The sequence below is a fragment of the Manis javanica genome, chromosome 3 (assembly GCF_040802235.1).
Source record: "Manis javanica isolate MJ-LG chromosome 3, MJ_LKY, whole genome shotgun sequence".
Classification (NCBI taxonomy): Eukaryota; Metazoa; Chordata; class Mammalia; order Pholidota; family Manidae; genus Manis; species Manis javanica.
The window spans coordinates 74026876-74039680 of record NC_133158.1 but is presented as its reverse complement, the minus strand read 5'-3'; the positions used below and the strand labels follow the sequence as shown (position 1 = coordinate 74039680).

Sequence of the window (12805 nt, the reverse complement as noted above, 5' to 3'; positions counted from 1 at the left end):
TGTATTTTATGATCACTTACCTGAGATTCTATGTCAGAATTACTTGGAAAGAGATTTTTCTTATGTTGCACTTTTCCTGTTGTATTTTCACTGAATTCTCCTACATAGTCTTTCTAGTTCTAGTGATCTTTATACTTAGTAAAAACTCCTCATTTAAAAAATGCTTAATTTACACACTACTTCTCAAGTGTAACACAATTTTGTGTTTTATTTTATGTCAGGACATTTTGATATCAACAGTAATATTAACATTTCCTAACAGTACCTTAAATTTAATACAAATGTTTCTAGCCTATCTTATGACCATATATATATATATATATATATATACACACACACACACACACACACATTGTACTACACAGAAGTGCACACACTTGTGCACATACATTATTTCTGTATTTTATATTTAGCCTTCTTTGAGGAATGACATTATAGGCATTCTATATTTGCAAGTGTCCTATCTCTAAGCTTCAAAACCATGAGTAATTTAGCCAACTATTATTATAGGGAGAAAACTGCAGGGGAATATTCGTAAGCTAAGTTCAAGTCAGACTTGGCAATTCAAAGATAAAATCTCTTCTGTGAAAAGTATGAACAAAATCACTTGTGTTGACAGGTACTTTGGGTCTCACTGGCACTTCCTATCAAAGACTGAGACATCTCCAGAAATCAGGATGCTAATTCATCACCAATCACAGTAGTCCTTGTGGCCACTTTATCTCAGGTGTTGTAGGGTGCTGGTTATTGATATTCATTCTCCCAACAAGTTCAGACCTTTAAGTTTTTCTGTCAGAGGAACCTAGGAGTCAGTATACTCCTACCAGAAAAGGGAAATAAATGATAATAGCAAACTTGAAAGTTATTTCTAAAATCATGACTGTGGCTTGTAATACCATCCAACTGATTGTCATTCACTCTGCCCTAAGTCTATAGACCAGTGCTTCTGTATCTAACTGCTGCCTTCCTTCTTGTCACATGTCTTACTTCCCTTAATGTTTGCTATGCTCTAAAGAGTGCTCTCCTGGCTAATTTTGAATACCAAGCATCATTAAAAATCCAATCCATAAATTTTCAGGTACTTTAAAAAATAACTCTCCACTTTGTGGTCATCAAAAGTAAGGGAAAAAGCGTCTCATAGTAGAAATCACAGAGCTCAAAAAAATTCTTCATTTCTCTTGAAATAGAAGGGAGGAATGTTTTCTCCTGTAGTTTCATCCACAAATTCTTATAAAAATGTTTGCTTTGTGTTTGTGTCTCTTCACAGAAGAGAGTGCCATCCAAGCATAAATCCATGTCTCCTATAAATCAGATAACATATGACAGCCTTTAGAGTATACAGTAGAAATAAGACATCTCAAAGTTCCATTGTTATCAATTCCTCCCTGATTTTCAATGATACTAATTTGATAACCAAAAAGGAAAGATACTAATTTGATAACCAAAAAGGAAAGATGCAAATGAGAAATCATCTTATTAGATGCCTATTCAATGCCAGGCATTGCTCCTGTGGATACAAAGATTAAAAATAATATGGCCCCTTCCCTGTTCTGACTGCACTTTCATCGTTTTAATACACTATGTTCTTGAAATTCCTTTAGCTTTAAAATCTATGATAAAATCTGGTGTGTGTGTGTGTGTGTGTGTGTGTGTATAAACACATTAAAGTTCTAGAGAGAAGGGTAAAGAAAATGGTCTGTAAGAAAGAGCAAAGCATTCAATTTTGGGGAAAGGAATTTTCTTATTTCCCTGCATACCTGGCAAAGGACTCTGTAAACTGTTTTCACCCCTTGACCAACCTAAGGAGCACTGTCAGTTATCAAAAGATGTTGTGCTTTTTGATGATAGGAGGTAATTAGGTGTGCATGTTCTGCCATATTTTAAAGTATAGATCCAGACCATCTTAGACTTATTGCATATTCAAGTGCCTTGCTATATATTGGTGAAAAAAAACAAAACATTAAGGCATAAAATGGTTTCCTTGGCTTGTCATTACTGGCCTGGGTAGTGAATGAACAGATCTTAAAATTCCTGATAGAAGTTGCATATTTAGGAGCCAAAGTATTGTGGAAGGCAAATACTGTGCTGTTACATAAAGCAGTGCCTTAACTCTAATTAGTTTGCATGCCTGAAACCATTTACCTAAATCCTCACAATTTTTATTTTAACAAGGCTGAAGAGACCATTTGTTCATTTAGTCTTAAGCTCTTCAATGGTTTGAAGTTAAAAGGAATTAAAATTCCAGTATGAGAAACACTAAACAATTTAAAAATTATTGAGGTAATTTTTCATTGTAACTTGAACACATAATAAACAACTTTAGTAAATCTCATCCCAAATAGCAAATGAAGAACATATTCTCATGGCTTTTACTTGGTATTCTTTATTTTACAATGTTAAAAATGCTAGAAACTAATTGTTATGTGGCATATTTATGTGAAATTTTTATTCTTTGTAATGTTTTTGTTCATGGGGGCAAAATTGCTCTAAAGGGAAATAGCTTTCTCAATTGACAGAATTTTAAGTCAGAAATTAAATTTTATTTATTTATTTATCTATGTATCTATCTATCTATGTATTTATTACTAAGGCTAGTGATTTTTATTCCTATATAAAAGTTATGAATGCATTATGATCGATGGTATTCATCTTGTCCGGTTTCTTCACAAGTCATAAAATGGTCTTATTTATGTGTTGGAAATTGCCTGAACTTTGCATTTTAGCACCACCTGGTGGAAAAAATAGCATTAGTTTTTTGGGGTTTTTTAAGTTTAAAAATGAATTTCGCCCTTTCACAGTCTATATCCAGTATTAATATCTTAATAGATATTTTGCTGTAAAAGTTTTTAATTTTAAAGATCCATGTAGAGTAAAGTGAAGGTAAAAACAATCTAAGATGTTTCCTAAGTACTATTGCCAAGTTAAATGCCTGAGGATTTCTAAACTTCATGCATATATACAGATTTAAATATTATGTTACATACATATACAAAAATATGGGTTTGGGGATAACTTAATTTTTTATCACTTATATTTTTTTCTCAATAAAAAAATTAAATGGCCTAGGAAGTTTTCTGTACCTTAGTAGCTAACTATGGTGTAAATTAGATTGTCTACCAAAAATGCAAGGTAATCCTTTTATAAACACTCTATGAAGAATTTTCATACTACAAATTCTTATGATGTTAATATTTTATGTATAATAAAATTAAAACTAGTATTTTAGTCATTACTATTAAAAGGTCTATTTTTATGCATATTTTCCCACTTCTAAGTACAATTCAGTTCTTTTATATGTATTAATTCTTAGTTTCTAATAGTTGTAAAGATAAATTTGGGAATATTTGTAAATATAGTTAGGCAGTTTTGAGAACTTTAAACATGTTAATCTTTGCATAGTCCCATGAAATAGTGATATTTTTCCTATTATATGTGGTTAAAGAGAAAATAACCGCTTAGATTCCACTACATTCCTTTGAGATATATATGCACTTACTTATTCCTTGATATAATTGGGAGTATCTGTAAATTTGAATTGTGTGGCATCCAAAGCTTAGTAGCTAAATAAGAGCTGTTGATATTCAAATAGGAAAAATGTTATAGTTTCATACTTCTTGTATGTCATGTAAGATAAATTATAATAGATAACCTTTATTAACATATGCATCTTGAACTGAAGTTATTTACATTCTTACATCAGAAAAACACTTAAAATCTTCTCTGTCTCTTTTTTCCTTTTTTCTCCAGGCCTTGGATGGTATACTGTAAATTCGGCATATGGAGATACCATTCTCATGCCTTGCCGACTCGACGTACCTCAGAATCTCATGTTTGGCAAATGGAAATATGTAAGTGTGACCTACCTTGGACTTGGTTAACTGCCTCTAGTTTTTGAAATAAAATTTCTTCTGAGAGTAAATGCAAATTTTAAATTAACATAACAGCGATATTCAACTGTAGGCAGAAATGTAGGAAGGTAGAATTAATGTGTTGAATATGTTAAAAGAATAATTCTAAGTCTTATATTACAAATGCTATTTTAAAATAAAGCCAATAAACACATAATTCTTAGATCATATTAATGTCAAAAATACAGCCTTAAATATTAGAGCCAGAGAAAAAGACAGAGTTCAAGAATAAAACCAGTGGAGTATAGATACTACAGAGCTTAGTGGAGGATGCCAGCCTTCCTTCACATACTCATGTGCTGTTTGGTATGGCTGTGTAAGAGTCATCAGCATTAGAAACTTGTTTCTAGTATTTAGTCTTAAAACTGTGTTGATGCAGATCGGTCCTTTTTACATTAACATTGTTGATTTTATTTATTTCGAATTTATGGCAGATAGCAAAATCATATTTTCTCGGGTATCAAGGTACATATGGGTCTGGAAATTGAAAATAGATATCTGGGTTGGTGAATGTGGAGTAGCTAGATACCTTGGACTGATAAAATATCTCAATTTAATTATCAAAACCAACTAAAGGTATCAGTGTATCAGTTTCCCAGTGCTGGATCATGTGAGACTCAGGGTAGTTTGTAAGCTTAAAGTAGACATATGTTTCCTTGAACATACTGGTAAATTTTCCCTAGCTCCTTGAAATGTTAAAAGGCATTTGAATAGGAAAAGAGTTTGATGGTCAAATAAATTTTGAAAAGTTTTTTATTGCGACACTGCTCAGAGCCTTTTGTATACTAAGATGTATTATGAATTGTCTGAGTTTCATTCATTTCTTAGATTTATTTAACTGCCACTTCTCCTCTCAAATATCTGTAAAAACACATTCTGCAGAGCACACTTTGGGAAATACACTTAAGGTTGCACTCAAAGAGTGATATAACACAATCTATTAAAACATGGGTTCTAAAGTCAGATCACCATTTTCTACCAGATACTTGCTGTGGAATTCTGGACAAGTGAATGAATCCCCGTTTTCCCATCTATAAAATGAGATAATAAGAATAATTTTCCTATAGTGTTTTGAGAGTTACATGGAGTAATTCATATCTGAATACTTACCTACTGCTTGGAATGTGGTAATTGCATGAAAAATGTAAACTGTTATGACTCTGGGGCTCTAAGCACACTGCTTGTATGCGGGGCACGTGTGAGGAGCGTAAGTGGGTGAGGCGCCCAGCACTGCTCAGTACTTCCCTCCTGTTATCCAGCTCATGGATAATTTTGAACTATTACTGATTCCCTGTAAAAGTGGAAATATGAAGTCCCCCTATAAGGGACAAAGTCAGTTCACACCTCTGAAATCCCAAAGGTCAGGGGCCTACCACATAAATTACCTGTTGAGTCAAAGTTACTGCCAAAATAAATAGAACACAAATGGTTAAATATTCTGTGATCATAAACATTTCTGACAACAGCCCAGGGTATAATTTTCACAGAAACTGAACTGGTCATGGAAACAAACAATAATGGCAATTTTCAAGTTGCTAGTTAAGCAAAAAGCTTCAGCGATAAACTGATGAGATAGATACATTTAAAGTACCATGTGTTCTAAAAACAGTGTTGACTGGCAAATAGTGTACAAGCTCTAATTTAATGTAGTGTGAAAGCCGAATGGCAGGTTTGGAAAGAGTCAAAGGAGCAAACAGAGAGAAAGGTGGATTAGTTTCTCCCCTACTGCAGGGTAAGCTCCCTGTGAATGGAGATCAGAGTTCCCCAGGCAGCCCTCCAGACCTGCTCTCATCCCCATCTCACCAGCATCTGCCTCAGTGCCTGGGACAGAAGATGTGTCTACTGGCTATTGAGAGTGGTACACGGTATTCAGAATGGAGCCAGTCTGTGGGGTGCCAGTCTTGGCTCTACTGAGAGGCACTTGTCGGACCCTTCAACAAGTTATTTAACCAATCTCTGTCTCCATTGTCTAATCTGCAAGTGGAGCTAATATTATAACTCTGACAGAGTTGTTAGGGGTATTAAGTCAATTAATGCATGGAAAGCCCAAAGAAAGTACCTGGTGTATAGTTAAGTGCTCAAAATTTAATAACTTATTTATTGCATAAGAGAGTGAATGTGGAAATTTAAGGTACTGGTTGAGCAACTTTCTCTTAATGAAGGAATGATTTAGGACAAGGATTTGCATTGTAAACCTGTGACAAAATTAAAATATTTACAGAGAATATTATTGATGCTCTCAGTTATTCAACCAACTCAAACTTTTGGACACAAAGATGAGCTTAGCAATTGCCTTAGCTTGGACTGCCATAACAAAATACCACAGACTGGGTGGCTTAAACAACTGCTATTTGTTTGTCATAGTTCTAGAGAATGGAAAGTCCAAGATCAAGGTGCTGGTAGATTCTGCTCTTGGTGAGGGTCCCCCTCATGATTTGCAGACAACTGCCATTTTGCTCTGTGCTCATAGGACCGAGCTCTTCCTTGTGCTGTCATGGAGAGAGAGCTCTTAGGTGTCTTCCTCTCACAAGAGCACTAATTCCATCACGAGGGCACCATCCCCTTGACCTCATCTATTACCTCTCAAAGGCCCCACCTCCAAATACCAAGCTATGAGGGGTTAGAACTTTGACTTAACAAATTTTGTGAGAACACCAATATTTAGTCCATAGCAGTAATAACTGTTAACAATTTAAAAAATGTAACTCCACATAGCACCTTGAAATTTGCCATTCATTTAAAAATGTTTTAATCATGTTTCATTTTCTCACAGGCCTTGTGAGGTAAGTAGAAGAGGGATTGGTCCCTATTTTAAATAGCTTATTAGGTAAGAGAATGATTGTGGGAACAGAGAAAGAAATGAATTATATGTCTCAGCGCTATTGGCATAATTGTATATGCCAGATTTTATTTTATTTTTATGGTAAGTTTTTATATGAAAGTCCTTTGAGCTAAGCCATATGACTCAGCAAAACTGCAGATTTTGGTGATTAATCGGATTCTACTGCTTAATGGACATGATTGTTTCACAAGGGCAAATATTGTTCCTCCATGAAGACTCATTAAACTTTGTTATGTGCAAAGGTCAGCTGTGTCAGTTTTGGCTGAAACTGAAAGGTGTGGACATTTAAAGTATGTGGGTTAAAGTAATGAATATGGAAAAGATAATTGCCCAGGATTTCTAAACGAGTGTTTGCAGCTCAAGTGTATACTTGCTGTGGTGATTATTGAGTATCATTTGTACATTTATATGCTTCTTTTCATCTGATTTTTTCTTTTAGATTAGACATAAGGCCAACTCTTGTCAGTTTTAAAACAGTCACTATTTCTGCCTTCCAGATGTAAGAGAAGCTCAGATTCCTAGAGCTGTGTCCTTTCATTTTCACATATTTAAACTAATACTTGTAGAAGAATTTATAGCTTCTTCTCTTATGAAGAGTAATTTTCTGTACAAAGATTTATGTGAAGCTCATATTCAAAATTATTCTTCTTGAACAGAACTATAAATATTGGTAGAAGAATATGGTCATGGAAATTTTATTTTTCTGGATGTAATCCTGGAACAACTGAATATGCTTGTTTTTAAAATGTGTTGTTATTTTAATTTTAGGAAAAGCCCGATGGCTCCCCAGTATTTATTGCCTTCAGGTCCTCTACAAAAAAAAGTGTGCAGTACGATGATGTACCAGAATACAAAGACAGATTGAGCCTCTCAGAAAACTACACATTGTCTATCAGTAATGCAAGGATCGGTGATGAAAAGAGATTTGTGTGCATGCTAGTCACGGAGGACAACGTGTTTGAAGCACCTACAGTAGTCAAGGTGTTCAGTAAGTAGTCTGACGTATACATGCTAAGTGGGATTAATGTCTGGTACTAGAACATGTTCTTTAGGAAGAAGACTCAACTCTCTGTAGTGTCTCCACAACAGGCATCTATGTAAGAGGACTTCTTGCGATCTTCATTCTGCTCATGCATGCTGTCAGCAAGGAAAACAAAAAAGCTGAAATTCAAATAGGAGTTTTGCAGTGAGCAACTTAAAGTTTATTCTCTCTTGTTTTGTTGGGTAAAATTTCCTTTGATATATGAAGTACTGCTAAGTGGAAACTGGCACATAATCTGTAACTTTCACTGACATGTACAAATAAATGATCTGTGTACATATGACATGTGTATATATATGCATACATACATACATCATGCATATCATGTGTACATATATATGTGTTAGATTGAGCTGTATAACACTGACATTTTGATATATAAAAACAATAAAATACAGACAAATTCAAACTATCTTATGACTCAGAGATATACACTTCTGATGTATGTGTGTATTTATGTATACTACACACACATCCTGACTTTTAATGCTTGTTGATTTATTTCTTCAGTGTCCAGTTAGTTTAGAAAATTGCCCTAAAATAGAGACGTTCTCCACACCCTGAATGTGTATGCGGACTACACCAAGGGGGAAGAGTAGGGTAGGGTCAGTAGAAGAAACTTGGGGTCGTTACTGCAGTCATTATGGTGAAGTTACTTTGCATTATGATAATACACAGTTAATGTTCTGTGCAAATAGCTATACAAATGAATGATTTGAGAAGTTCTAATTAAAGCATTTTATCTTTTAATATTTGAATAAAGAGTTTCACCTCTATAACATCATAATATTTTAGAAATTAGAGGGAGAAAAATGGGTCTCAAAAGTTTTTCACAACACCAGTCTTTTTTAATTTCGGTGGAAGGTCTCAACTTTTTAATATTTTTGCTCTACTTTCTGATAACTTGACAGTACCTAGAAATTATTCAAATAAACAGGGAAGAAGAAAACCCAGAAAGCCTTGCTACTACCGCAAGTAACCATGAATTTTTCCTATTTCTCGTGTAATAGTCTAGGCAACTAATTAGGAACTGTCCCTTTATTATTTATGTGGATTTCAAAGCTCCTATGAGCTCATGACACAGATTCAAAGAGTACTCATACCATAGAAGGAAACCTTTGTTCTCCAGAAGAACCTTGGAAAAGCATATTACATGTTTCAGTTGATTACTTTTCAGCTTTTCTTAAGGCATTTTCCAGAAACTATCCATCCTTTTCAATCATTTTATGTATCAAACCAAATGCCAACTGTTTGTTGGTCATGCCCGATTCCATTAAACGCTTCAAATAATCTGCATCTTGCATTTGCCAATGTTTCATCTATTTTTTTTCTCTTTCTTTTATTTCACTTTGATGTTAATAGGAAAATGGATGGTACCCTGCTAGGGACACTTTTCCTAAAGAGAACAACAAAATTATTTTAATTAGGCCATGAAGCCATAAATATAAGTATAGAACAAAAATACCCCAGTAGGTACAGAGATAAAGTCACAACACTCTGAAGGTTATGTGTATTGCGGGTCATTATCAGGCATCTTTTTCACTATGTTAGAATTACCAAATATCAAGAGTTTACAAGGAAGTAGAGAAAATCCAGTTTCTTCCATTCAGAAGAATCATTTGTGACAGTTTTCAGAATACACTTTTTAAAAAATTGCCATACAGTAATCTAAAAAAAATTTACTTGGTCTAAATCAATAAAATTTGTAAGCTGTTTTAGAATACAGAGTATTTCTATGATAGTGAAAACAAACTCACACCCCACATACCGCCAGCAGCCCCCTGCCCCCTTCTCTTTTGAATGTTTTTGACAACAAAGTGATTCTCAGAAACAGAATTTGCATTCCAGGCTCTAGGCCAGGGAGAATTTAAATAGACAAGTTACACACTCTGGAAAATGGTGTTTTATACTGAAACCGTGGGACCCTCCAAGTCCAATTAAATGAACAGCACAGATCATGATAAAGAAAGTGTTTGCAAGAGCATATAGGGCTTTGCTTTTTTAAAAATAATGAATTTACTTTGGGTCACATTTGGTGAAGCAAACAGCAGCTGTGACAGGCAGGCTTTCATGCCATGCATGTATATATTACAGTCACTTTAGAGTTACTAGGCTCATCAATCAGTCCTCTGTTTCTTTCTGTCTCATCCCTTAGCAACATGCCCTGTGTACCACAGAATCAAGGGTGGTTAACTTGAGCTCATCCCAGATCAGCTGGCTACAGAGGGCTGTCTTGACGGGCAAAGTCAAACTGTTTTTATTCAAACTGGATGCCATGACTGATGACTTTATTACCTCTGATGTAGGATTGTTTTAGTTTGAAGCTATTCCTCAAATGCAAGAAATCATGCCCATAGAGCAGAGCAGATCCAAATCAGTCACGTGCTTTATCACCACTAATGCAGCTTTTTGTTTTGTTTTTTGAAGTTGAATGTCATCGGAATCAAATTGTGTTTGTATTTAATGCACATTTGAAGTTAATAAAACCGTTCAAAATCCTTAAAATTCCCAAAGATTCATTCCAGTGATTGTGCGAAAGTCTTAGAGGTTAAGTGGGTACCCAGATTGCCATACGGCTGCCGGTGGTGTAATGGAAAAATCACTGAAATGGTCCTTAGGAGACTTGGCTTTCTTAGATCTGCTGCTAATTTCTGACCTTGGGCAAGTCACTTCATCAGTCTGGGCCTATGATTCCCTCCCCATCAGAAAAATGAGTGCATTGCATTAGATGGCAATTGTTCCACTGTGTTTCTAGAATCCTCTTGAGGGGCTGATGAAGAAGCTGATGAGGGTGAGGAGTGTCTTCTGCTAGATTACCTGGAATTCTACCTACTCAATATCTTAAAGTGGTTTCACGGTAATTTGTTCAGGACAAAAAAAGGAGGGAGAAGGGCTCCAGCTCTAATAAAGCATTTGAAAACCACAATCCAGGTTAATCTATAAACTCTCTTCTGCGCTGGTGTTGTTAAAAGAAAGACTGTCCCCATGACACGGTCTTGTGCACAGCCGGGCCAGCTCTTCCCTTGGTGGTAGGCTGTGCTGGTGGGCATCATGCAATCATTTTAGAGCTTTCGCTTGGATACTGTTCTTATCAGAACTGGGCATCCCTCCTTCCATCCTCCCCAGGAAAGTAATCAACCTGGAAGTAATTTTTTTTTAATGAAGGAAGCAGAAAATAACCTATTCACGAATGAGACCTACACTGTATGTTTCACTTTAATTCTTTAAATATGAAAAAAGGCCTTTCCCATCTCTGGAGGAAAATAAACTATGATTCCAGGCTCACAATGCTTTTCTTAAAGTATATGAGGATTTATGAGAGGTAATTGCTGACAAAGTACTGAGGAAAGCTCTCAAGTCAGTGTAACCAGTCCAACTGCTTTTCCTGCTCTCCTCCCATAGCAAACTGAGCTGTCCTGTGTGTGGATTTTGATAATAACACTAGTATTTATGAGTGATACAGAGCAATTTTGCACTCATCACTCCATCCTCACCTGGCTGTGAGACCCCTGACAAAGTATTTTAATAAAGCAAATAAATTTATAGCATGACTTTCCCTTTCAATTCTCTATTCGGTCTTGAATTCTTGAATCCTATTAAGACATAACTCATGTAAAGTCTTTTTTAAACACTTCCTAATCAATATGCAATTTTGCTAAAATAGTATGTGCCCTCTTTTATGGTCCTCCAACTAATACTCATCGATTGTTACAAGCTAATATAAGGAAAAATTACATACAAAAAATGTAGTTAATATAGAGAGTTTGAAACAAAACTTTTAGGAGAAAATAACTCCAAGAACATAACTCCAAGAACGCAATAGGTATTATCATTACTTCCACAGTACTCACTGTGACTCTATCTTCCAAATAGAAAGATGAATAACTTCAAGCATCCTTTCAATAGGCTTCCCTGGGGTTGCTACAGTTTCATTCACTTGAAATAAGAATAAATTTTATAAAATATTTATGGAAGTTTATCTTGCATCTACCTACCACTTCAGCATTTTATTGAAAATAATAATAGTTATTATAATAAGGGAGAAATGTTGGATTCACATATAAATCAAGTATAAAAATCAAACGAATATTCATATTTGACCTGATTGTTTATAGTTCATAATGCGTGATCAAAACGGAAAGTTTCTGTGATGACTGCCCTTGCACTGTTCACCATGTAAGAACTTATTCACTATGTAAGAATTTGTTCACCATGTAAGAACGTGTTCGTTATGCTTCAGAAGATTGGAGACTGCTGAGAATTAGGCTTGGGGTTGATTAATGATTGTGCATTGAGTCCCCTATACAGAATTTTATTGTTGTTAATAACCATTTGATCAATAAATATGAGAGATGCCCTCTCAAAAAAAAGACAAACTCAAGAAGAGAAAATGTTCTCAATACATAGTCCTTACAATTCTTACAAGTCAATAATAATCATTTGAATAATCCAACTAAAAGTGGGCACAGTATATCAATAGACACTTGTTATCAAATGGGGAGATGGTCATCATTAATCAGCACAGAAATGCAAATTAAAACCACAATGAGATATAAAAAAAAAATATTTATGGAAGCAAAGTACACATAGCCATGGGTAAAGGACCATCAGTCTTAATGCATCAAGTGTTTATGATTTGATGTTCATGGATAAAACACCACAGGGTTTACAAAGCAAAGTACAAGGATATATTGTACATAAGAGGTACACAACTATTTTGGTATATGATTTTGGTGAACTAGAAAGTAGCGCAATTTTGCTAAACTACCCAACCACATTTTGTATTAAAAGCCTCAGGTTTTTCAAAGGATTTTTCAAATCTCTCCAAATAGCAAGAATATATTCTACTTAAGGAGAAACAACAAACCATTTGTTCTTTTCTTCTTGTTAGTTCTGACTCTTGATTGGCTGCATAATTTAATATCTCACCTCTTTTGAGCTTTCAGAGAGGTATAAATAGCTGATTTTAGTTCCCAGAGAACTCTAGCTTATTTAAGCACCCAGAATTTTCAA

General features: G+C 34.8%; 1 protein-coding gene across 5 annotated transcripts in view; it reads left to right on the top strand.

The window, feature by feature from the left end:
* The window catches only part of ALCAM (activated leukocyte cell adhesion molecule), a 207132-nt gene that overhangs the window by 139197 nt on the left and 55130 nt on the right, over nt 1-12805 (top strand). For all 5 annotated transcript variants that reach the window (XM_073231710.1, XM_036998695.2, XM_036998694.2 and 2 more), the window contains exons 2-3: nt 3748-3848; nt 7519-7738. In XM_073231710.1, coding sequence (XP_073087811.1) covers nt 3748-3848; nt 7519-7738 — 321 coding nt within the window. The remainder of the gene's footprint in view (nt 1-3747; nt 3849-7518; nt 7739-12805) is intronic.